The sequence below is a fragment of the Anolis carolinensis genome, chromosome 3, assembly GCF_035594765.1.
Source record: "Anolis carolinensis isolate JA03-04 chromosome 3, rAnoCar3.1.pri, whole genome shotgun sequence".
Lineage (NCBI taxonomy): Eukaryota > Metazoa > Chordata > Lepidosauria > Squamata > Dactyloidae > Anolis > Anolis carolinensis.
The window spans coordinates 29,297,258-29,324,916 of record NC_085843.1 but is presented as its reverse complement, the minus strand read 5'-3'; the positions used below and the strand labels follow the sequence as shown (position 1 = coordinate 29,324,916).

Below are 27,659 nucleotides of genomic sequence, written 5' to 3'. Positions count from 1 at the left end.
GGGAGCAAAAAGTGAACCACGAAGTAGCAAGGGAACACTGTATATTCAAGCCATATGCAGAGCCAACTTTATTCCTCTCTCTATACATGGGATACATCATGGAGGCAGTCAACCTTATGTCAGAGTCCTTGTCTTGTTGGCACAAGCACATTAATTCAGAAACAGGAGCAAATTTTGTTGGTACCTGGATGTTTTAGTGTCTCAAACATACAAATGGAAATCACTCGGCTGTATGATGGAGAATATTGGTGCAACATATGGAAAACGGTTTACTACTTTCATAAGTACGCAGATGAATTCTTTATACATGAAAATCATGTACTATTGTATTCAGTATTGCTGCAATAATTTAAATCAAATGCTTTCCAGGCTGAATTAGGATAAAAGGTAAAGCTAAAGGTTTTCCCCTGATGTAAAGTCCAGTCGTGACCGACTCTGAGGGTTGGTGCTCATCTCCATTTCTAAGCCGAAGAGCCGGCGTTGTCCATAGACATCTCCAGGTCATGTGGCTGAATACATAGGCCAAATTACAAATATTTGATGCTGATCTTCACTGAATATTTTTATCTTTTAAAAAACTGAAGAGCAGTAAATAAAATATATCCAAGGCCACACTAACAATAGTGGTTATATGTGTGATAGCTGCTTAAATATATATTTATTGGTGACAGAATGATTTACTGTATTTTAAATATACGGTAAATTTACCCTTTCTTTGTCAGTGCTCTACTGCTGCTGCATAGAATTTCAAAATTCTTGCCACCAGTAATGTTTAGTGCTACAAACACAGATCATAAAAATGCCACAGAAAGTATCTTGTTTAGTGTTTTTATTGACAAACCTGACTAAAGGCTAAGCAATTAGAAACATCATCAGCCAGCGCTAGGTACAGCCGCCCATCATGGCAAACACAAACTTCATAGAGTTCTTCATCTGTGTCAGATTCCCCACTTGTTCCTTGAGGCAATTTGGGAAGGCGTAAAGTCTCTGTATCAAACATAAGCTACATAGAAGAAAGGAACAGACTTAATAGTTTATGCAGGAATCAGTCAGTGCAAGAGCAGTTCAACTGTTCAGTGTTTGTCAGGTATGTCACTTTGTACAATTTCTTTCTATTTGAGAGATTTTTAGTTAAGAGAAAATATTTTAGGTCGCTTGTTAACATTTTAAAAGTAGATGGAGATATAACAGATTCCTTATAGAATGGGCACCTTATATATCTGATCCCCCCCCCCCCCCGGTACCAATTTTAGAAATTATAGTTTGAAGATTTATATTCTTCTCCAACATACCTCATTCACCAGTAAAATACTACATATAGTCTGGAAAAGACATATTGAAAATAACCTTACTATGCAGAAATTTCATAGAGCTTGAATTTGCTAAACTAGAATAGACTCTCATTTAGTGCCTTAACCCTTCTTACAGGCATGGAATTATATCCAAAACAAAAAAAACTACAAGCTGCTTCTGCTACCCTTTTTATTTTTATATTTAAGTCCTTCTTTTTCTCTAAGGAGCTGAAGGTGATGAGTGATTTTTCATTTGGTTGTTGTGTGTTTTCCGGGCAGTATGGCCATGTTCCAGAAGTATTCTCTCCTGATGTTTTGCCCATATCTATGGCAGGCATCCTCAGAGGTTGTGAGGTATCATACCTCACAACTTCTGAGGATGCCTGCCATAGATGTGGGCAAAATGTCAGAGAATACTTCTGGAACATGGCCATACTGCCCGGAAAGCACACAACAACCCTGTGATCCCAGCCATGAAAGCCTTCGACAACATGATGTTTCATTTCATTTTAACTACACAACAAGTCTGTGAGTCAACTAGATTGAAAAGTAGTGTACTTGACTGAAGTTCATGATAGGTGATTAATCGATGTAGTAATCACTATAACGCTACACAGGTATTCAGGAAAGGATGACCATAAACACATGTTTCTGTACCCATCACCAGAAAATTCCACTTCCCTCGATATTTTAACCCAGTCCTACAATGGTTTGTATCTGTGCATACAAATCCCCACCAAGTGGAATGTCCTTGAAATGATCAAGCCACCTTCAACTTGTTTTCAAGCAAAATTCAAAGTACAGTAGAGTCTCACTAATCCAAGCTAAACGGGCCGGCAGAAGCTTGGATAAGCGAATAACTTGGGATAATAAGGAGGGATTAAGGAAAAGCCTATTAAACATCAAATTAGGTTACGATTTCACAAATTAAGCACCAAAACATCATGTTATACAACAAATTTGACAGAAAAAGTAGTTCAATACGCAGTAATGTTATGTTGTAATTACTGTATTTACGAATTTAGCACCAAAATATCACGATATATTGAAAACATTGACTACAAAAATGGCTTGGATTATCCAGAGGCTTGGATTAGTGAGACTCTACTGTACTAGTGTTGGTGGATAAAGCTCTAAATGTCTTCGGGACTGCTTGTCCAAAAAGACCACCTCTTGTTGTATAAATCTGCCTGGAATTTGAAATCCTTAGTGGAGGAACCTTTGTTTATCTCAACCTAGAGAGATTGGATGGTGAGTAGATGAAACAGGACTTTCTTTCTGACATGTTTTTCTGTATGGCCTCTGGTATTTAAACTCTTTTCAATTGTTGCAAATCTGTTTTTAAATAAAGCACCATATTTATAGTCAGTGCTCCACTTTTTCAGCGGTCAAAAGTGCAGAATTCCCACAAAAGTGGAAGAATCATGAATTAAATGCTCACAAATTGTTTTTATTTGTGAACACCTCTCTATGAATCTCTGGATCCTCTAGCCCGACTCTAATTAACTTTTTGCAGAAGTAGACCACAGAATCACACTTAACCTAGTGAATCCTAGAGAGGTGTTTTCTCTATGTATCTCTAAGTCCTCTACCAGAGGTTGACCATACTCATGCTGAATGACCTAGAGCAGTGGTTCTCAACTTGTGGGTCCCCAGGTGTTTTGGCCTACAACTCCCAGAAATCTCAGCCAGTTTACCAGCTGTTAGGATTTCTGGGAGTTGACGGCCAAAACATCTAGGGACCTATAGGTTGAGAACCACTGACCTCGAGATTCTTAGAAAGAACATTTTAATCAAATTCTCAAGCAAATCTACAAATGCAGAGGGCCAACTGAAGTGTGTTACTTCAGTGTCTTTAGTGGGGAGAAAAGCAATTACTGAAGCCTTTAAATAAATAATAAATATGTGCCTGGCTATGGACTGTAGCCCAATTATTTATAATTTAACAATTTAGTCACATTAAAGGTTTAACAAAATACCTGGCTGAAAGAGTGAGAGATTCCTCAAATTTGGTATTACTCTTTTTTGCTTTGATGCAAATGAACAAACAGTCAAGACATGCAGTGTGAATTAGATGCAAAACAATTCCTCAAACAATCATAAAGCACCAGTATTATCAACAGTTTCAAGCTGCTCCAGCCAATGTAGGAAATGCAAGCTAACGGAATGCAAAATGCCCAGTGATTACAGAGGCAAGAAATACATGAAAATGTAATGATTTCAGGTGAGAATTTAGTATTACTAGGTGAACGCTTTTTAAATCTTAACATGCCTTTCAAAAGCCAAGTGCCAAAACTTCTGTGTCATTCATTCTTATAGTCTAATTCCCAATTTCATAATCAAGATACTGAATATATATTTATGGAATCATAAATATGTATTCAGGATTCTTGTAGCAACCCCAAAGCATTTGTGCCAGAAAAAAAATTCTTTAGATAGTAAAAGATTTCATCTGAAAGTAAAATAAAGTCCAGGATCCTACTGGTGCACTACACTAGCAAGCTGTGGCAAGAGAGTGAGAAAAATACCTCAATATCTTAGTACAGCATAACATTTCCACATGAAGAACTATGCTACGGTATGGTGAGGCATATATCACCTCGCAACACACTTACTATAAAATCCCAAAGCCATCTTCTATGGCTTTTTTGTGCTTCACAGGATCAGAGACTGGATCAGAGAAGGTCTGGTTGTTCCTGCCGTAGCCAGATGATAATAGGTACTGAGAAATCAGAGTGGGAGAATCTCAGCCCTTCTATAATCATGTGTTTGGATATGGGGGGCTTCCCCAATCCCGTCTGCTCACCTTGAAGTATAGAATGTCTGTATGAGACTTTTTTGGGATGCCATGGTGTACTTGTAGGAAGGTTTGGAGCACTGTATGAAGAGGATAAGGATACCAACCTCAACACTTTAAAAAAGCACATCTGCATATGTAAGAGACATGTGCCTCTATGTGAAATCTGACCCAAATGCCTTGCTTCCTATATGGCCATTACACCATAACTTTTTTCTTCATGTTGCATGCATTCTGATGACATGCACCAATGGGACTCCAGCATAGATCAGCATGATCTAAAATTGGCAAGGACACAACCCAAATGAAAGCAAATGGCAACATCATTGTGGCAGCAACTGCAGTCAGACTGTATGTTAATAAACAATTGCAATCTCACCGTGCCATCACTACTGTGGAGCTTGATATCCAAATGGGAAAGACCCTTAATCGTTCCAGTTGGTGCATTTATTTCAATTCCTCGTGGAGCATTCATTCTTAGCGCCCGAGTTGGTGACTCAAGTCTGAAAGAAACCAGAAGACGGGAAATGAGACTATCTCAAGAAAGGGAATTTTTAAACTTACTTCAGTGTGCATTATTCTGATTTTCCTGGAGTGGGAATTTCCAGTGTCATGGATGCCATCACAATACAGCTGCCCATCACTATGGTTGCCCATCAAGACTAAAAGACAGTGTGTTCAAAAATCTAAATATATGGTGAAGGCAAGGTCTAAGTATCAAAACAACCTTTTGATCTACAGTTTTCATTCCAATAGACTGCCTGTTTTACAGAAAAGCTAGATATTTATTTCCCCAAATCATGTTTAAAATTGTTCTACCAAATGGAAAAAAACAGTCCTAATCATTTGCAAGAAAGGCATACAACCACACATACAAGAACACTCCCTTTCACAAACACATGTCATGTCTGAAAATTACTATTATACTTTTGTGTCATACATATATACATATATACCATCGTGACCCAAACATTCATAGACATGTTGCCCATTCATCCATTACAAAAGTAAACACACATAATCCTTTTTTCTCCACCTCAAAAAATGGCCCAGGTACTCAAGCTAAAGAATATTATTTTAAAAATTGGATTCAGGCTGTTTTCGTGGCTGCTTTTACAAAAGTGCAAGCTGTCTACTTAAGAGATGGTGGTTTGAGCCATAATCTTTGTAATAGCTATAATGTGGTCTGGCCCAATAGCACTAGGATCTCAAAGTCTGTACATCCCTTTTTAGAAACTAAGCACTAAGAATATAATTGGCAACAGTATGAAATGCGATACAAACTCAAGAGTATTTCCAACCTCTGAAAGCCCACTTTTAGCACACAGCTCCAAACAGAATGTGCTAAGAAGGTAATAGGAGCAGCAAACCTAAAACCAACCTTCAGGTCAAGACTAGGTGCGACTCTTTCAATGCTATTGTACTGCAGTCCTCTTCTTGCTTTAACACAGGTTATCCTGGGTGTGGCTTATGAGAGCTACAGTGCAATAACATCTGAAGGACTAACATAAATCTGATCCTTGCTTTAAGTTACACAAGTATGCTAAAATTAGAAGCAAAAGAAAAAGTATTGCATAGTAATACTAAAGGCAATCCAATATATAAAAATAATAAAAATGCAGTTACTAAATGCAATCCAACATACAACAGTAGTATAACGCAACCAAAATATATAAAAGTATAATGCCAGAAGGTGAGTGGAAGCTATCAGTGTCCTATCTATCACTTTTGCCTAATGAGAAAGTGTAAGGATGTATATTTTATGCAGTCAGTTCAAAAAATAAGCTCTACTGAGACCATGGTAGTTAATTGGAGAAACAAGAAATGCATATAGGGCAGAACCTCAGGGACTTTATAGAGAAGTCAGAGAACAAAAGTCTTGGAGTAGTAAGGCATAATGCTGTAATAACAATATTTGAGAGTGCATCAACACTGTAGAATTAATACAGTTTAACACTGCTTTAACTGAGATAACCCGATGCTATGGGATTATCAGAGTTGGTGAGGTACCAGTATTATTTAACAATGAAGGCTAAAAATCTTGTAAAATACAATTTTCAGAAATGCTATTCCAGGTATAAAATCAATTAATTAGATGGCAAAGCAGGAAGATCTGTGTATATGCGTGATTCCTAATGCGTGAATCACTGGGAAGAAGTGTTTGTTTTCCTGTGTAGTGAGATCTATTTAGGAACAAGCTGAACTTGTACAAAATAGCCAGCATCTACCTGAATGAAAATGGAACAACACTGCTGGCATTTAACATTAGAAAGGTCATAGCATAATTTTTAAATTGAGATAATCCAACAAAATCCTAGAAGCATCTAATTTAGTATAACTAATTCTTAAAGGAAGGTTATCTAACTCTTTAATAAATAAATGTTCTTGTGTTCTAAATTCTTCTGTTGTGTCCTAAATATCCCATGCTAAGAGCATGCCTAAGAAGGAAAATGCAATTCTCATCAAAAAAGTTGGCCAAATGTGGATCATAAGCAACACTTTTTCAAACAATTTAAATATATCAAATTCACTAAAACATTTCCTAGATGTTATATATGCCTTAAGAATTAAGGTTAATAGCTTTGAAAGTATAATGACAAATCTAATTCACAATTTGTAAGCCTTAAGATCAAGTAAAGTGATTGTCTGCTATAGGAAAAATATTCGTTCATAGAAGCGCCTGCAGTGCCACAAGGTGGCAGAAGAGTACTGCAGACTTTTCATTTTGAGAATAAAATAGAAAGTGCAGCAGTATCTATCTTCACAGTTCAGCCAGAGTTAGATATCTCTGCCATAGACATCTCTTGTGTTTGTTTGGAGCATATTAACCCCCGATTCTGATCTGAATTCAGAAAATAATGCAAGAGTACGAGTTGATTTTGAGGACCTTCTTGAGTTTTTGAGTGCTGCTGATGCTTGGAGATGCAAACGGCAAGTTGTACCAGAAGAGTAAAGACTCTTGAATGTTGTATAAAACCCTTGGGTATAATTCTGGTGGTGGATCGCATCTATGCCATCCAAGGATAAATCCATCATCAGAAAGTTGGCCAGCCAGTGGTTTTGCCACAGCAACAATGAGCACAACAATATTGTGAAATCAATGTAAAATACATTAGTAATCTGTCAATGAAATCAAAAGATTTGAAGGCAAGTTATTGTTTGTATGTGTATGCGCGCATGCATTTGTCTAGCAAGAAAAACAGATTTTGGCATGTTAACTGCAGGAGTGAAGCTACTAAGTTGAAATTTATGTGCACAAACCACCATGACAATATGAAAGAAATTCGGCATATTTCTTTCTAACTTTGGATTTGGAAAAGATCCGGAGTAAATATACAGCAGCAGCCTACATCTTGCATTCTTGGAAGCATTTGCACCATGGCCTCTTTCCTTATAAATCAGTCTTTCATGAAACCCAACACTCGGGGCTCAATGCCAAGGGCTTTTGGAAACAGAAAAGGTCTTTGTATGCGCCTTATGTTCCTGTTTCTCAGTCAGAATGACTCACATATGGTCAGCAATTAATATCATAGAGCACATCATACAGATAAACGAGCTACCCCAGTGCATGAGACTGCAGTATTGTACAGTTGCTTCTTTCTTGAGACTAATAACCTTGAAAATAGTATAATCTGGAGCACCAGTTGTAGAGCTGTCTTCGAAAAACAGTTTCTTGTTTCTTAATCTAATAAAAATGCTGTCCTTCCCTTTTAACAAGGAAGAATAGCCTAATATTCCCTATAATTATACAAAGAGCATAGAAAAGGAACTCAGGAAGGTCTTTTTGTTGTTTATTTGTTCAGTTGCTTCCAACTCTTCGTGACCTTATGGAACAGCCTAGGAAGGTCTTACCATGTTTTATTATTAAGGCTTGGCTTCCCATCATGTCTAATTCAGCCTTATTAGAATCATAAGAGTTGGAAGAGACCCAATGGGCCATCCAGTTCAACCCCTTGCCATGCAAGAAAAGCACAATCAAAGCACCCCAGACATATGGCCATCCAGCCTCTGTATATTGCCTCCAAAGAAGGAACTTCCACCATACTCTGAGTCAGAGACTTCCACTGTTGAACAGCTCTAACGATCAGGTACTTCTTCCTAATGTTCAGGTGGAATCTCCTTTCCTCTAATTTGAACACATTGCTCTGAGTCCTAGTTTTCCAGGGCAGCAGAAAACAAGTCTGCTCTGTCTTCCTTATTGAAAGGAATAAGTCTTAAAAATAACTTTAATACATGACCCAACCTATAAGTATATAAGTCATGGTATATATACACCATGATTCACCAACATAACAGAAAACGTTTTTAAAGAAAGAACTTGCAGGTTCTGAATGTGTGACAAACTTATATACTAATGTATAAGTCTAGACATTTCAGCCAAAAAATCAACCCGCAAAGCTGGTTTGACTTACACGTGCACTGTACCTTAACTCTTACCATAAAAGGAACCATTCCCTTCTCTGACTTGAGTGGCAAAATTCAAGAGCTTTGTCAGTTCTGGAAAAACCTAAAAGAAGTACCACCACCATCCCTCCTGGCTCCAGTCTTCTGCCCTTTTGAATGCCTGGGCAAAGAATTGGTCACTGACCAGGGAAGGTTGATCACCTAAGGCAGCATTAGTAATTTTCCCTCTCTGTAGAATGTCCCTTGACTTATTCATGGGTTATAACAAAATCAATCATTTTGGCTTCAAAACCTGTCCTTGCTTATAAATTAGATTGACTTATACATGAGTATATGAGGTACTGTAGTTATCATAAGTAAATATTGATGATACAGTACAAGATTTTTTGTATTAATTCCCCAAGTCTTGGAAACTTCTTAGTAATGAGTTCTCAGCTTTTTGCCCAAGTGATCTCATTATATAATTTAATGAGTGTCTGCTCTTAGCCAAGAATTAATCCCAATTCCTTACAGTACTGCCTTTAATATATATTAGCAAATCATACATACTAATAGTTAATATTTTAATGTTGTGGATATATACTTATATGATTTGTCCTTGTGAAATGCTTCACATATTTCCGCATGTAACTTGATCATACAAAACACATGACAAAAGATACAAATATCATTATGAGAACTATGTCTTTGTTTTCCTCTCTACTTCTTTCTCCTTTTTTGCTGTGTATTTTTAGATGGTATGACTGCAAGTAGAAATGGTTTTATTATTAATATTTGCCATCTTCTGTGGAAACCTTTTGAGAGTCAATGTGGCATATTGGTTTGAGTGTTTGACTCTGGGAGGCCAGGGTTCGAATTCCCACTTGGCCATGGAAACCTACTGAGTGGCCTTGAGAAAGCCGTACTCTTTCAGCCTTGGAGGAAGGCAAAGCCAGACTACTTCTGAACTAATTTGGGCAAGGAAACCTCATGATAGGCTTCCCTTAGGATCACCATAGACTGGAAAAAAATTGAAACCATGCAACAACCATAATAGACAAACACATTTTAAACAAGTCCACATGCACATAAATAACTAAATAAATGCTACGGTACATGCTTACTTAAGCTCTTTAGCTTTGCTTGAACCATTACAAGCTTTGATAAGTGGTGTTTCTACAGAATGTTCACAAAGAGCTCCTTCTGGCCCTAGAATAGAGGAAACAGATAGTCACTCAGTGGCCGTTAGACATCAGACAATTCATCTTCCTACAAAACAAAGATCGGAGTGGGTAAAATCTCGAATACCATATTTCACCACATAATAGTCACACTTTTTATACCTTTTTTTAGGATGAACTAAGGGTGGTGTGACTATTACTCAGTGAAAAAAAAATTCCGGCTATGGGGTTTCACTTGGCTGCCAGTCAAGTAAAGCCCCGTAGCTGGAAAGGGGGTGGGCATGCAGGCAAGTGAAGCTTCGCTCCCCATATGCCTACTCCCTCTTCTTGATGTTACGGGACCTTACTCAGCTGGCAGCTGAGTGAAGCTCCATAGCACCAAAAGGGCAGTTGCACCTTTCATTCACTCATCTAGGTGAGTGAGGGTGCAACTTTTATGTGGGGAATATTAAAATTCAAATTTTACCACCCCAAAATGGGGATGCGACTATTATGCGATGGTGACTATTACATGATGAAATATGGTACTTAATGAACAACACTGTCTTGTGAAATAGATACTCAACTGTAAATGAAATACAATAGAAAGTTCTCGTACAATAGAAAGTTCTTGACTGATTCGGCACAATTGACAGCATCCTTTTACCTCTACCTATACCTATACCCATCCATTGCACTTTATTCTGGTCCCCCATTAGAGGTTGCAAGATATTGCACATATATAAATTCTGCCTTATTTCCATTCTTGAATACTCTCACTGCACCTGGCTATTGGTCAATTGTGAGTATGTTTTATTGTATTTTGTATGTCTTTTGATTTTATATGTTTATATGTTTTAAATGCATTTTGTTGTTGTATTTTATGTTGTATTCTGGGCTTAGTGGGCTTCTCCCCATGTGAGCCGCCCTGAGTCCCTTCGGGGAGTTGGGGCGGGATGTAACAATAAAGTTGTTGTTGTTGTTGTTGTTGTTATATTAAACCTATACTAATTAATATCAGCTACAGTGGGCCCTTCACTTTTGCAACATTTAGGAGTACAGAACTCCAAAAAAGTGAAAATAAACCACAAATAATGTTGCTATTTCTTTTTTTTTACTTCTCTTGGAATTTCAAGGTCCTCCAGTGTGACTCTATGATCAACTTCTGCCAGATGTTCACCATGGAGTCTCACTGGAACCTAGAGATTCCTAGAGAGACTATATTAATCAAATTGATGAATAATTAAATCTGCAAACGTTAAACCCACAAATGGGATTAACAATGTAATTAACAATGAAAGATATTAACCTAAAGAATTAAACTTGATTGCCAACCTGTGATCCGAAGTTTGTCTGTACCCACTGTAACTTTATCTTCATTCACTGTAAAAAGAGGTTTTCTGTCTAAGTTCATTGAGTTGATCTGAAAGTGCTGACCATCAAAATGTACCAATTTAGGGCCTATAAAGAACAGAAAAATGTCTTCAGATTTATACAAAACTATCAATAATATCATACCATACCATAATATGCATTTCTGCACAGTGTAACAGTGCTACTTAAAGTGGTCAATGGACTCAAACTGCTTCACAAGGCAGCAGCTGCCAGTCTGTGATAAGATAAAAAGGTAAAGGTAAAGGTTTCCCCTGACGTTAAGTCCAGTCGTGACTGACTCTGGGGGTTGATGCTCTTCTCCATTTCTAGGCTGAAGAGCCAGCGTTGTCCATAGACATCTCCAGGGTCATGTGGCTGGCATGACTGCATGGAGCACCGTTACCTTCTCACTGGAGCGGTACCTATTGATCTACTCACATTTGCATGTTTTCAAACTGCTAGGTTGGCAGGAGCTGGGGCTAACAGCAGGCACTCATTCCACTCCCGGGATTTGAACCTGGGACCTTTTGGTCCGCAAGTTCAGCAGCTCAGCGCTTTAATACACTGTGCCACCACCAGGGGCCCCCTGGTATAAATCCTATCAGAAGTACTTACAGCCAAACAGAAGTATGTAGGACTGTACCACAATTTAACATCTGATTATGTAATTGCTGGCTTTCAAAAACATGAAATCTAGTATTTTCAAAACCAAGGGATGATCCAGGCATGATTCATGTGCCATTTTCACAGGTATGAAATAGATTCATTTGAAAATGACGTAAAAGGGTACAATGAAGCAGGGGAATCAATCGTCCCCTAAATTTCTTATAGAATAGCAAAATTCATACAATTAACAATAAAATATTATCTTATGGTGAGCCCTATTGTGTTCACTAAGATAAGCATTGTTATTGTTGTCATCGGGCATGTATCCAGGGGGAGGGCTTGAGGGGCTTCAGCCTCCTCCCCCATGAAATTCTCAGGGTGGTCCGCGAGAAGGCCTTACATTTATTATTTAAACTATTATGTTTACTCATATCATGATCTGATCACCATGCTCAATATGCATTGGGATAACAATACAAAAGGTTTGCTAGGGTAGATCGTCACTCACTCACTCAGACTCAGCCCCCCCCCCCCCGAATCAAAATCCTGGCTACGGGCCTGGTTGTCATCATCACTATTTTAAACATTTATATCCTGTCTTTTTTCTAATATAGGGAGTGAGTAAGTATTCATAAATTTGCATGATTACTTGCTAAATAATCCATATCTAACCATATCAAGGGAACATATATGTTTCCTATCATATAAAAATGACTAAATAGAACATCAATAGTCTCCTGCGAATTGAAGTGTTCAAAGCACGTTTGTGAATGAGGACATAACGATCAAAGCAAATAGTACATTTCTAAAATTTCCAGTATGGAGATAAAATGCATGTTTTACTCTCTTTGGTTAATTTGAATATTTGTGGGCTATTTGTAAAATATCTTGGCAATCTTCAAGACCTTCGCCCAGGATGTATGTTCCTCTTTACAGTTTCAAAACATTTAAATTGCAAATTAAAAAAAAAATGTAAGATGAAACCTACCCACATGTAATCTGCCTGTGACATTCCCATCAGCATTGCGTGCATTTACAGTCACATTATAATCAGATTGCAAATGTAGCGATTCATCCTAAAATTTAGAAAAAAGAGATGAATATTCAGTGTGCCCCACTCATCTTTGCTCTTATATACCTTCAAGTTGGGTATATATCACAGTCCTTATCCTAGGATCTTTGTGGTCAGATTTTTTTCAAAGATGTCCACTGTCACTCAATGGTTTTCCATGACTAATCAGGATATGAGCAGAGATTCATATCCTGATCTCCTGGAGTCATAGATTACATCTACATGGGGCAGATTACTCTGGGATATTTCTGTACCTGCTGAATTTGGGATCATTGTACATACAATCCAGCCCACCCCCTTGTTCCTGTGCCACAAAAAGACGCTTTTCCCAAAAAGAACATTTATATATTCTGTCCTTATATTTGTCACTTTCATTAAGTTTTAAGGACTATTGGAAGTAAGTTCAAACAAATACAATCAATAATCATAACATTAGTGATTGAAAACTTTAATAATACTCTTAAGTACATAGTTTTCCTCTTCAAGTAACTATAGAACAAATACCGGTAGATATTAGTACAAATATATGTTACTAATATGTCTAAAACCCAACATCCTAATGTGCTGCAAAACAGGCTGTGAGAAAGCACATTCCCCTGCCGAACAGGTTTTATCATCAAGAAGTTCTTCCTAATGTTTAGGTGAAATCTCTTTTCCTGCAACTGGAATCAATTTGCTCCATGCTCTAGTCTCTAGAGCAGCAAAAAACAAGTCTGCTGCATCTTCAATGTGACATCTTTTCTAATATTTAAACTTAACTATCATGAACACTCTCATCCTTCTTTTCTCCCAGCTCTCTAAGCCACTCCTCATAAAACTTGGCTTCAAAACCCTTGATCATTTTGGATGCATTTCTCTGGACACGTTCAAGCTGGTCAATAACCTGCCTGAATGGTGGTGCCCAGAACTGGACACATCGCTTTGATGAAGTCACAACAAGTGCCCAGCCATAAGAGTAGCAGAAACAACATTGCCAGAAAGCCTAAATGAGGGAGTTGTTTCTGGCAGTGCTTTCACCTGTCTAGATACCAAAAGAATTCTCTGGGAATGTTTCTGAATTGCATCAGGACAGCTCTGGAGCAGTTTACTCCAATTATTTAAGTGTAGATCCAGACTTAAAGTCCTTTCCTGTATGTGTTTATCTTTCTGTAGTTCTTGCAGACCTGAATGAGACATCCAAAGTATCCCAGCCTTACTTACCTTTCTAGAATGGACTTCTTTGACATATAAAGGGCATAAAAATTCTGACTCCCCTTCTAGACGGACTCCTTCACTGTGAACTTGTAAGTATCCCATTCCATTCTGTAATGATATAAAACCATAACCTTCTTACTCAATTGATTTTCATAGTATGACACGCATCTGTCCCAAGTATTGGATGGACAGGAATCCAAATGACAACATTGGGGTGATGTCGGGGGTGGGGGGGTGGGGGGGGTGGGATTTCACAAGCAAAGGGAGTCCTAGCATTATTATGGGAGATCATTTCATCACTGAGAATATCTTACATAAGAATTAAAATTGCCAAAAAGAGGGCAGGTTTAAATGTCATTAATTAGGATGGTACATTTTAATCTCATTGAGTCACATTTTGTTCCATAATCTACAGTTGTGAATTGTCTTCATATCTCTGCCAAGAGAGAGTTGTGTATATTTGCATGTTTTAAAGTAAAACCTTTTAAACTAGCTGTCTAAGAAGAAGACTGTTAGCTGGGAAAGCCTGTCTTATTGTGCATCTACACAATAGAAAAAAATGCAGTTTGACACCACTTTAACTGCCATGCTTCAATGCTGTAGAATCATGGGTGTTGTCGTTTTACAAGGTCTACTACAGCAACATAGCCTGATGATTCTCTATCCTACCCTGTGCTTTCCACCATTCTTGGAATGGCTTTTCAAGGGAGCTGTCACAGCAAACCTATGAGCTTTGGGGGGACAAGGCAGCAACTGCTTTGATTGTTGTAAAAGTCAAAAAGAAGTATCAGCCTCCACAATGGCCAAAAATATAAGGCAGACTAGCACTTGTGGATATCAGTACCAGAAAGCTACCCAATTGTTGCCAGAAAGTTAGCACCATTGCATGGACTTAACTGGATTAAAAAAGTAGCGCATTAAAGTTTAGATAAGATACTTACTGAAGAAAACCACATCACTTTTAGGATCCAAATTGTCAAAGCAAGATTCACAACTAGGATAATGATGAGGAGGAGGACAAATAGGTAAAGGCAACGTTTTCTCCAGCCATAAATGCCAACATTGAAGACATACTGAGTTTCTGGCCTCTGTAGGTTTGTACCTTGTGTTGTTGTAGTATACTGTTCACGTACCATCTGCTGGAGAAAAATGGAGATTATGTCATTATGAACATTACTATGACATCAACATTTAATGAGGGTCACTGTTTGTTTCATGAACAAACTTATTGAATATTGTGTATAAAATTACCCACAGGCGATGTGAAAGATAAATGGATTTGGTGTTTAGCTTGGGTACTATCTCCAAACTATTTCATTATGTAAATGCAAATATTTTTTTAAAATCTTCAGGGAAAACTGAAATCCCAATAACTTCCAGTCCCAACTGTTTTGGATAAGGAATACTCAACCTTTAATTATAAACCTGGAGAAACAGCAGGCACAGAACTATTTTAGTTTCCACTAAAGCTAAAGAAAGAAAACAATCAACCAATAGACAATACTAGTAAAAAGTCTGCAAGTATTGCTCAACAGAAAATTAATCATTTTCCCTTCTATATGTAAATATTCATTCCTCTTTCATTCCTCCTGCAATTTCAGACTGTGGTGAAGGGACAGCTCATTGAGAAAAATTGAGTGTAGGTTGAATATGTGACTAGCCCCCTTTCTTCAATTGCAGAAGGTGGAGGAAGCAATTTTGGATTGCTGAAAAAAAAGATATTCACTTGCAGTTTGCTTCTCTCCTAAACTAGAATAAAATTAATTGCCTAAGGCTTGTAGCAAAAGTAAGCATACATTGCACACTGCACCCCTAATACTTAAACCTTAAGATCATTACTTCCATAATTATTTTTTGATTTTATTGGCTTTATTTTAATTTTATTTCATGTATAAATAAATGCCCATACAATTTTCATGTGTGGGTGTTAAGTGGAAGATTTATTTTTCTTTCCAATCATGCAAAGATATGTATAGTGGTAATCTTCTGAAGTAGCCCCATTGCAACAAACAGGAACTGTACAGGAGCTTGTTAGTACCTTACTTTCACTTTCATATGCAAAGATATACAGGGAACCAGATTAACGTAATCTGCTTCAAAATATCTGTATGAAGACAGCTTTAACTAATCAAACTTATGAGAATGTTTGGCTGTACTGTAGGAGTAAGGAATTGGCAAAACCAGTGCAACATGATTTATAACTGAGCTAGAGAAGCTATTGTTAGCTCATTGATTCACCTCTTGTGTATGAAATTTTGCTTTACAACCATGGCTTTATGACACCTGCAGTGAAATGTCAGTCTGTAGTCATGTACAAAGTATATTTGTAGGCATTAACAATCCATCATTAATTTACAACATCCATATATTTTAGAAACTTGGACTTTCTTTGATTTATTTGATATTCATCTGAAGTAGCGTTTTTATATCCATGAAAGCTCATGCCAAAATAAGGCCCTACCCCATTCCATTTTCTCCCCCTCCATTCTTCCTTTACATACTGGAAGAAACTAATACAGCTACTTCTTTGAAAACAAATAAAACAATGAAAGTTATACTTGCTTTAGCTTCAAACAAGGAAATTTAAAAATTCATGAATAAAAATTGTTCTCTAGCTGTTCAGAAGTTGGTGGATGACAGCATGGTTCTTTGATGACCCTCTCAGAAAACACCGAGACAACATTGCTAGTTAATAATAGCTGCAGCAGCTGTTAGGTATTTTGAATGAACAACGGTGGAGCTTCTCTTCTCTATTTAAAGCATGTTCTGATAAACTGTCAACATCACACTGCAAGCAGAACACAGAATAAAAGTGTTTTAAAACAAATGTTCAAAGGCTTTAGGAGGAAAGAGAGAGAGAGAGAGAGAGAGAAATGAACATCAAAGAGTTTAGTGGCAAATAAGGAAAAAATAATGCAAAGATTGTTTATATCTTTATCCAAATTTTTGTTCTTTACATTATTTATTCAGTATGTTCTCTCATACTGCAGCTGTCATGAACTGGTTTGTAAAGTCGTAAAATGAACTCTGTGTCATTCAGCCAACCAGACAAGAACTAGTCCTGCCTCACGTCTTGCTGAACTGAAAGCACCCTATACTTTGGCATGAGGAAAATGCAGTCCTCATGAAGCCTCCAAGACCATTTTGAGACACCCAGTCCCCCATTTTTTGTTGTTTTGAAAGAAAGTTTGCCTTCAAACACACTCCAGCCCCAATGAAAGCATGACAAAATTGCTTCTGGAACATGGCCATACAGCCCCAAAAACTCACAGTAACCCAGTGATTCTGGCCATGAAATCCTTTGACAACACAATGACGAGATTGCTTCCCACACCTTGTAGGGTGTCTTTTGTTACCCAAATTTTGTAAATTTCTATTGGTTACAGGAGCCCAATAAGTTCTGTTAGAGGTCTATTTCTTCCCTCAACTTTCAGAGCTGCCTAGTTCTGCTGTAAACATTCATGACAATGCTCTGGAATCAAATTAAGTAAGAAGTGAAGTACATTCTCTTCCTTGCAAAATATTTGAGGAACACACAGAGAAGGGCAAGGTAAAGAAGGGCAAATCAGCTGGACACTCCCCTGTAAGGAAAGCAAAGATATCCCAGCCCCCTCCCCCCCCCCAAGTACAACTGGCACAAAGTCTGAAATATCCTCTGCAGCTCCTCCCTAGCTTAGAATAAAACATCACGTACAACTACTTCTGAACAGAAACAGCCTTGTCACTTGCATCCATGCCCTAGTGATATCCACATGAGACCTTTTTTTTCCAACATTGCATTTTCAGCTGCCTTTAGAGACTATACAGAAATGTCAAATCAGTTCAGGATACAGCACCTCAATTGGTATCTGGAACCATAGGGATGATATGCACTTTGCCAGATTCAAACAGTTTTAAAAAAAATTAGATCTATATGCTTGGGAAAGAAAGACTATTTGCACTAGGAATCATCATAGGCTATCATTTCATGGGCCAAATAAAGTGGAATCACCTTTCAATTGTAGCAGGGAGTCAACATGATGTATGGCTGGTTTCACAGCAGAAACACTGCTTCTGGTCTGGCCATTACACCAGGAGAAGGGGAACTGAAATTTACCCTGACACTTCTAGGCAACTGCAAATAATCCTGTTGTCTATTGAGTTGGGGACAGCTGGACTGGGCTGGATCTAGCCAAATCCAGTGTCCAACATCAAACAACCACTGCTATTTTGCCAGCCAAAAGCAGATTCCTGGCAGAGCCAGGTGATGTCACTTTTGGCGATCACATGGTTGGGCGCCCTGTTATAATGTCACCAGAAGTGACATAGCAGCAAGGCTCTGCAAAAGAGCTGCTCAGAACAGTGGTAGAGGTGCCCCCCATGAAAGCAGGGTACTGGTGCTGATGTGCATTAGTTGCCCATAAAGGGCTTTGAGATACTTCTCGGTAAGTGCAGATTCCCCATGCTGTATCTGGAATAGTTTACTCCAAAGTATTTCAGTAAGTGTAGAGACAATCATAATTGCAAGAGGTTAAACCCCTTTTCATACTATTATGATCTAAATTTGTCCTTCTGCACCTGCTTTTAGGGCCATATATACAAAAACACCAGAAGATACATTCATAGATTTCTGGCATCATCTCTAATTTGCTCTTCAGGAACACAGGTTTGTTCTCAGTAACAAAGGAAAAAGAAACGTTTTCCAAAGAGTGATACCAGAAGAAGGGTTTGCTGGGAGCACTAGCAAATATATGGACCATTGCTCTGCTGCTGTCAGTTCTGATTCAAAATGTAGCAAGTTTTACTGAGTAAAAAAAAATGTGTTTATCCAGTTGATGGGCAGTGAAGACCTTCTCAGTCTACACATATTCAGTAAGAAGGATTCAGCATACAATATGCATGTTCAGGAACAAATCCCTTCTTTCCATTTCTTCTCCTGCTCAGCCAGAAGGGAAAATTTTGCTTTTGTTTTTTTCCAAAATGTTCTAAATGTTAACTACAGTTAATTTCAAACAAATGAAATTCAAACCATAGTTACTAAAGCTGGCTTTCTGGAATGAAGCATGGTAAAGATTAACTATAGTTCAAGGTGTGGATAACACAGTGCTGAGCAACAGCCAGGAGTTTCCTGGCCACCCAAACTGGTGTTGCCACTCTAGGCCAGCTTCACATTAAGTGGTCCACCTTAAGATCCAATCAGTCCATACTCCAGGAAATAATGCCTGGCTGCTCACTGGAGGGAAGAGTATTTGAGGCAAAGATGAAGTACTTAGGCCACATAATGAGAAGACAGGAAAGCTTGGAAAAGATCATGATGCTGGGGAAAATGGAAGGAAAAAGAAAGAGAGGCCGACCAAGGGCAAGATGGATGGATGGTATCCTTGAAGTGACTGGCTTGACCTTGAAGGAACTGGGGGTGGCAGTGACTGACAGGAAGCTCTATTGTAGGCTGGTCCATGAGGTCACAAAGAGTTGGAAGTGACTGAACAAATAAACAACGAGCAACAGCCAGGAGCTTCCTGGCCACGCAAACTGGTGTGCCACTCCAGGCCAGCTCCACTTTAAGTGGTCCATGTAGGTGGGCCCTTAGTCTATGAAAGCTTATGATACCAACTTTATTTTTTCAGTTAATCTCTAGGGTTCCACAAAATCCCTTTGTATACTGATATTCTTGAACAAACACAGTTATATCTTTGAATGCGATGTAAGTAGGCTTGTGCAATTTGGCCAGAGGGCAATCTGTTTTTGGAATCCGAATTTCGTTGGGTACCCAGATCTGTTTTCAGGAGCCTCCCAAATATTGGTTAATGGAAAAATCTGTTTTTGGCTAGGTAGCTGAAAGATCCGTCCCATTGGCGGCAACGGGGAACTTATAAGGCTCCCCTTTCTATTCCTGAGATCCTTTCCTTTCTTCCTTTCAAGGGGGCCTGGGGTTTGAGGAATGGGGTTAAGGAAGCACCTTTCCATCTCTAGGGCCAGGACACAATTGAGAGCAATGGAGGCACTCACCTCATTAAATAGACACAGCTTGCGTAAGATACATCACAGTGTTCTTCTATTCTGATTGGCCCAACAGGCAGTGCTCACAGGGAAACCCCATGAAAGCATGCGCCAGCCTCTTTGCGCACTGTGTGATGCCAAATAGGAGAGAAGGAGCCATGACTGACTGTCGCATGGCCCGATTTGGGCAAAATAAAAATGACGACTGAGCCCTTGCTGTTACAGCCAGCTGAACAAGCTGAAGAAGCCAGATTGGCCAAAGGGAACTGACCAAACTGAATCCATACACAAGCCTAATATACAATATGCCTGCCAGACAGATGTTAATTGATGGTCAAATTCAAGGCACTGAACCTTCCTTCTTAGAACATCTTGCCCCACACTAGAGAACTATTCCACTCTCCAGGAAGCTAGAGGAGACATTTAGACAAAGGCTCAACTGACGTTTGAATCTTAACAATGCAAACAGTTAATGGCTAAGGTCTGATAGACAAAACCCCCCAGTCAACATTACATTTAGATTTTTCCCTCTAACCTTTAGGCTAATTATGATGACAGAAAAACAGCAATTCAAAGTCTTTTGCCCTGTTGCGTGTCTATTGCTGTTTTTGATATTTAAAAATATTTTCTGGACTTTTCTATAGACAGATGGGGCAAAGTATTTTGTATGAATGAAAGAAAGAATATCAGCAGCATAATAAGTAAAGAATTTTCCATAAATGGAAAGGCAAAGCAAGAGCCTGTGACATGGCTCTGAATTGCCAGAGCCATGAAACAGGCAAAAAGAGAGCAGGGAAGAAGGCATTTTTCTGGGCAACTCCCACGGAAATTTATGGAGTCTAGATGCCCACTCCCACGCCATGCCAGTTATAATATACAGCAATCTCTCTTTCTTTGCTCCATTACTCCTTAAATTGCTGCATTATAGAAAAATATCCAGGGTTTTTATAAAGAAATCTCCTCTATTATACAAATGCAAAAGGCTTGGAATGAATGCAAACAGTTGCATCAGTGGAGCTCAAATTCATATATCACAGAAAATGCAGTAAATGTCTCTGATAAATGTATGTACTTTGTGTTAGAAATATATAATGTGCAGAAAAAATAGGCAAATGAAAACAGAAATCTTATAGAAAGTAGTAAAACTTTCATCTATAGAAAAATTGTCTAACCATTTTTGGAAGAATCAGAAAAGCCTGGCAAATAAAAGAAGCTAAGATTTTCTAACAGGACAAATACGGTTGGTAGTTCATACTAAGTCAATCAGATTGTCCCAAAGATAGTGTCTGCTCTTCAAGCAAGTCTTATTTTAATATTGCCAATTTTCTATGCAGCAGCACATGATTCAATGAAAGCAAAGTTAATTTTAACATATTATGATATTGATCTGTCATTATTTAAGACATTAAATTGTATACTTGGTACTTATAATTAAGATAGCAAGAATCTAATTGCTAAGTAACAGAACTAAAAGCAATGTCACAAGTATTTTTTTTTAAAGGCAATGTATTAGGTCAACTGTCCTAACATTTATTTAGCCAAGTATACCTAAACAACTTACCTTAGCAGTTTTTTTAAAAAAAATATTCAAAGTTCTGAACTAATTAGAATCAGACTCTTTCTGCCTGACAGAAGAACTGTCTCCACTTGTATCGAGAGTGGAAGATATTTTAGGCGTGGCTAAACTTGTTTACATGTTTGGCCAGATCTCACATTCCACTGCTTTTCACTGGCAACATAGGCAGGGCTAATTTTAATTTCTGACAAGCTAGCCGGTGCTGTACTCATTGGTGCTTTAAGTGTGGAAAAACTTAACATAACTCTTATTCCCAGGGAAATGCTACATTTAGTTAAATTTTGCTTATCTTGAATATCATTTGCATATTATATACATTTTTCTATCGCAGTGATGGTCTTTCCATGGTGGTGGGATTTTGTGCTCCTCTGAGGCAAGAAGCCATGCTGATGGTAGCAGCGGCATTGGTAAGGTCCTCCATGTCAGACAGACTAAATGTGGCAAAGTTACTGAACAGCAGAAGTAATTGAAGTGACCCTGGCAGGGGATCTCTCAGAGACAATGGTAGTGGCACCTTGACTAAGGCTTGTTAGCAGAGGAAGACACAGCAAACTTTTTTAAAAGATCTATTACCATGAAAACCCAATCCATAATGAAACAAAAGATTGTGCCAGAAGATAATACTGCCAGGTCAGAAGGCTGACAAACTACTGGGATACAGCAGAGGATTATGAGTAGTGCTGTGGCTAGTCATGCAACTGGGCTCAAGCTGAAAGGATGCCCAGAAGCGAAAGGAAAGCCCAAAGTTGTACAACACTTACAGGAACATGGATATGGGAAGCATGATTCCAGGGAAGATAGACATAGTAAAACCAGAAATGAAATGCATAAACACATTGCGACAAACTAAAGTTGACAGGAACAGGACATTTTAAGTTAGATCCTTCCTGTTTTATTCAGGAAATGAAAATCGAGGAAGAAATGAGGTGGTTCTGATGAGGAGACATGTACCTAAAGCAGTCAAAGGATATAGTACAATGCCTAGCCAATCACTACAAAAAGATACCAGGGAGAACCCATCATTATAACCTTAATTCAAGTTTATGCTCCTGTTACCAGCAACATAAGAAGAAGAAATAAAAAGATTCTATGCTGGCTCTAGAAGGAAAATTGATAATGCACCAAAACAGGAGTTCCTGCTAATCATGAGTAATTAAAATGAAAAAATAGAAAACAGTAGAATTAAAGATTCCATGAAAATATGGCCTAACATCAAGTAATGAAGCAGAAGACCAACAAATTGAGGTCATCTTTTTACTCATCACCAATCTATTCTTTAAGCAATCCAAGAAGCAACTATATACATAGATGTCATCTGATGGCCAATACAGAAAAGAAATAGACTACATAATAGGAAACAGAAGATGGAGAAGCATCATTCTGTCTTCAAAAACAAGATCAGGAGCAAATTGTGGCACAGACCATAAACTACTAATTTTTTTTAAAAAAAATTAAAGGTAACAAAGAACACTGAATCTGCCATCATGCCAAAATACAATCTGAAGATCATATTGGTAAACTTTAAAGATAATATAAAAATATATTTTCATAATTGAGCTTAATTGACCAGGAGCCAAAATGAGTTCTAGAGCAAATCAAGCCTGAACTGAACCTATACAATCCTGTAACATGAGCCAAATGAGTTGGGATGAGGGTGGGGGGGGGGAGGAGATGGACTCTATGGCATCCATATGACGCACGATGATCCTGTACCCTAAAGTCAGCTTCCCTGAAGCCTTGGAGCTCACTCGCACTTTGTAGTGGTGTGAACAGTTGCACTGCTTCCTATTTATAAGAAGCTACTTTTTCTGAGGTTGAAAACCCAGGCACCTTTTACTGTCATTCTGAGCTTAGTGGTGACCACCAGGCATGAAACTGGTAGTAGTTGTCACTTGTCACATTTATTGATGCCAGCTAGAGTGATGGGATGATCAGAGAAGGCAGGTAAGAAAGGAGGAAACAATTCCTTCTTTCCCCCTTCCCTTTTCCTGTATTGCTGTCACTCTAGTCCAGGGGTCCCCAAACTAAGGCCCGGGAGCTGGATGCGGCCCTCAAAGGTCATTTACCTGGCCTCTGTCCTAAACTTTAGAATTAGGGTTGACCTAAGTCTGAAACAACTTGAAGGCACACAACAACAACAATTCTAATTTTGGACTACTTCATCATAGTCCGGCCCCCCAACAGTCTGAGGGACCATGAACGGCCCTCCACTTTAAAAAGTTTGAGGACCTCTGCTCTAGCCAGTACCACTGGATGCGATGAAAAACTACCACTGCCAGTTTCATGCAAAGTAGGTGCTGCTAAGCCAAAAACAACAGAAGGAAGGTAAGTGTCATCCCCTGTTGATGATAGGATGAACTGGAGGTCTCTCATTCATAGGGTTGCCACAAGTCAAAGTTGACTTGATGGCAGTAAACAACAAATTTATGTTAAACACAGGCTAAGGTGTCATATGTACCTTACTTCACTCCTTATTATCCAGCACACAAACACTTAAGGTTTCTTATCTCCAACAAGCAGCCTGACAAATTGATATTTCTTTTCTCTTGTCCCAAGTTATTAAACTTTACCCAAATGTTTATAAATACTAGAAAGGAGAGAAAAAGGAGCTCTTTCAAAGTATAGTTTTAAAGTTAAAATTAGCTAACATTATCAATAAATGTATTTGATGGAAATAAAAAGTGATACAAATAAATGCAAACAACTGTTGTGCACCAGGAAAAAAGTCTGAATTTCTGAACTAGTTTACTGTTAAAAAGTTAAATGTTAAGCTTTTGCCTTGTAAGCTACAGTGACCTCTACTGGAACAAAAGTTTAACCCACTAGGTATGATTTTACTACTTTTAATTCTCAACCAACTGCTAGAATATTACGATAAAGCCATTATTATTTTTTAACATTCAGAAGATAAATCTCTCTCTCTCCCTCTCTCTCTCTCTCTCTCTCTCTCTCTATATATATATATATATATATATAATACTCAACCAACTGCTATAATATTACGATAAAGCCATTATTATTTTTTAACATTCAGAAGATGAAATCTCTCTCTCTCTCTCTCTCTCTCTCTCTCTGTATATATATATATATATAGAGAGAGAGAGAGAGAGAGAGAGAGAGAGATAATAAGAAAGCATTGTTAATATGATAATGATTTTTCTTTTCCCCACTACTGTACAAGCATGAAAAACTGTGACTATCATTATAAATGTAGCCCAAATTTTCAGCAGTTTTAGGAAATATTGTAATAAAATAGGTCATGAACAAAATAGAGAAAGTCACACATTTTTGCCTAACTTTAGTGATTTAGATCCTCCAGCAACGATTTTCATCTCTTAGACAAGAGTATGATGTTTGCCCTCAGAGAAGAAGATCTCACCTCATGAACACAATGCCTGCAATTATAGAGGAGCCCAAAGATGCACTTTGAAAGAGGCTTTCGATTCAGAAATGTCAGATGATCTTTTCTTTCCTTAAAAGATTCCAGGTTGAAAAAGGGGATCATTACTACATCAGCCCTGGATATTTTATTTGCTTCCTGCTGGAATCAATGGGTGGGAATTAATTTTAAAGAAGCCAATGTCTATAAAAGATCAAATAAAAACATGCAAAAGTATATCTGCTCTTTGAATGCCCTGCTGATATTTTGATTGTAGAGTATTTTTAGGGGGGGGGGAGGAGAAAGGCTTTTTCTACCTAGGTTCCTCCTTCCCCTGAGACTGCATCCACTCTTAAATTACACATTTAGACCTAAAACCATATCTAATAGAAAGAAGATCTTTGAATTAGAGAGGTCATCCCTCATCACGGCATATAAGCTTGGTGCATGCACAACCAAATCATGTATTTAAGTTAAACATTTAGTTTGTTTGTACATCTGAACCTGAGGAGGAATACAACTATTGTTTAGGAATTCAAAACGAGAGGCTGAAATCATTGTTTGAAATTAATTTATTAATCTCCGTTTGAATTGTTATCAAGGCTTAATCCTAATTGTCTATATGTCTCTGCTTCAATGTCTGCTTGGATATAGATCTGCAAGGGAAAATGGTATGAAAACAAAACAACTAACATAGTAAAGAGACTGGGTTGCTGTGAGCTTTTCAGGCTGTATGGCCATGTTCTGGAAGCATTCTCTCCTGACATTTCATCCACATTTGAGGCAGGCATCCTCAGAGGTTGTGAGGTATATTGGAAACTAAGCAAGGGAGATTTATATATGTGTGGAAGGTCTAGGGTGGGAGAAAGAACTCTTGTCTGTTGGAGGCAGGTGTAAATGTTGCAAATAATCACCTTTATTAGTATTTAATGGCCTTGCAGCTCAAGGCCTAGTGGATTCTTTCCTGGGGGAAATCCTTTGTTGGAAGGTTTTAGCTGTCCCTGATTGTTTCATGTCTGGAATTCCCGTTTTCAGCGTGTTGTGCTTTATTTACTGTCCTGATTTTAGATTCAACTACAGAAGTCAGCCATAGCAGAGCCCTTGATGACCCAACCTGGACACAGTATATTATTTGAGAACACAGAAATGTTGGACCGCTCTCACAACCACTACGTTAGATTACACAGAGAAGCCATTGAAATCCCCAAGCATGTGGACAATTTCAACAGAAAGGAGGAAACCATGAAAATGAATAAAATCTGGCTACCAGTAATTTTTTTAATTAAAAAAACCCTCTATAATCAGAACAATAAATAAAGAACATTTTGAAAACAGGGGAATTCCAGACATGAAACAATCAGGGCCAACTAACATCTCCCAACAAAAGATTCCCCCAGGTAGGAAGCAGCCAGGTCTTGAAGCTGCAAGGCCATAAAATGCTAATCAAAGTGATTAATTGCAACATTCACACTTCCTCCAGGAGACTAGAATTCTTTCTCCCACTCTTCTACAGATATATTAACTTCACTAGCGTAGTTTCCAATATTCCTCACAACCTCTGAGGATGCCTGCCACAGATGTAGATGAAACATCAGGAGAGAATGCTTCTGGAACATGGCCATACAGCCCAGAAAACTGACAGCAACCCAGTGATTCCAGCCATGAAAGCCATTGACAACACATATTCTCCAATCACCACCATCATTACTGATACTGAAAGTTAGTTGCCCCTCTCTACTTTTAGTGATGTGTGTGTGTGTTTGAGATTCTTACTTGGGAAATTTATTTTCTTTCTCTTTACTATCCAATGTTTAGATTTATCTAGTTTAAATACCTTAAAGGCACAAGATCTCATTTGATCTAGGAAGTGAAGAAGGATCGGCCCTGGCTAGTAATTGGGATAAGAGACAGCCTACAAATGCCAGCTAAATTACAGAGACAGGCTATATTTCAGAGGAAGGAATGGACAAAACCTCACCTAAGAAAACCCTATAAATATCATTGGGTCAGTGGATGATTTAAAGAGATATACACATACATAGGTACTGAAGGGCATGTCATTTTGGAAATGCTATTTTGATATCATCAACAGAAGTATGACAATGCTTGAAAAGCCTTTTTTCAATTCAAATTATTTGCAGCTAGTTATACCTAGTTTGTCCGAGACGATGCAAGAGTTGTTAGTCTATCGTAATCCATGAGTATTATGGTTGGACAATCAGATGGCATCTTGGGCCAGTCAAAGATCTGTTTGAAGACTGAGCTCTGAAATAGTAAAAAACATACTTATCAGGAAATGTGAAGTAGTTAACTCACTAAATAATATATTTAAAAAATGAAAGGTAGTACATGTGTATTAAAGGAACAATTCTTTGTTAACATCCATACTGGCAAATTTGAAAGCATAGATATTCTTGAGCTTGGTGGATATAACAGGATACTTTTTGAGATACCTTTGGGGCCATGTAGAGGGAGGGGGGATGTCCGCTAGCCGAGGAGCCCCCATTGAAGTTATTCAGGGGAGGAGGAGATGCGGGAAAAGGAGACCAAAATTAATTCGGCCTAGGGAGAGATTTCTTGTAGATTTAAAACGGTCTCCTGATATGGTAAATTTGGATAGCCGGGCTGGCGGTCCCTTCGGACTAAAGGTGGTGCTGTTGAACGCCAGGTCTGCAAATGGAAAAACCGCAATTATCCAGGATCTTATCCTGGATGAACGGGCAGACCTGGCGTGCATAACGGAGACCTGGCTGGATGAGGCGGGTGGGGTTAATCTCACCCAACTCTGTCCTCCTGGGTACTCCGTGCAGCACCAACCAAGATCCGGAGGGAGGGGAGGCGGAGTCG

At 38.3% G+C, this 27,659-nt stretch overlaps 2 protein-coding genes across 11 annotated transcripts in view; one reads left to right on the top strand and one right to left on the bottom strand.

Moving 5' to 3' along the window:
- The window catches only part of sacs (sacsin molecular chaperone), an 89,530-nt gene extending 75,571 nt beyond the window's left edge, over nt 1-13,959 (top strand). The window contains exon 12 of the mRNA XM_062974636.1: nt 13,837-13,959. The gene's annotated coding sequence lies outside the window, so the exon portion shown is untranslated. The remainder of the gene's footprint in view (nt 1-13,836) is intronic.
- sgcg (sarcoglycan gamma) overlaps nt 1-27,659 on the bottom strand; it is a 41,026-nt gene that overhangs the window by 4,361 nt on the left and 9,006 nt on the right. For 2 of the 10 annotated variants that reach the window (XM_062974642.1, XM_062974641.1), the window contains 8 exons: nt 26,964-27,077; nt 14,820-15,014; nt 13,885-13,986; nt 12,601-12,688; nt 10,968-11,093; nt 9,597-9,681; nt 4,469-4,592; nt 842-1,003 (listed from right to left, as the gene is read on the bottom strand). In XM_062974642.1, coding sequence (XP_062830712.1) covers nt 842-1,003; nt 4,469-4,592; nt 9,597-9,681; nt 10,968-11,093; nt 12,601-12,688; nt 13,885-13,986; nt 14,820-15,014 — 882 coding nt within the window. In that variant the 5' untranslated portion in view covers nt 26,964-27,077. Of the gene's footprint in view, nt 1-814; nt 1,004-1,691; nt 4,015-4,098; nt 4,170-4,468; nt 4,593-9,596; nt 9,682-10,967; nt 11,094-12,600; nt 12,689-13,884; nt 13,987-14,819; nt 15,018-21,418; nt 21,522-26,963; nt 27,078-27,659 lie in introns of those variants that run through there. The other 8 variants (XM_062974640.1, XM_062974638.1, XM_062974646.1 and 5 more) reach the window with 7 other exon arrangements.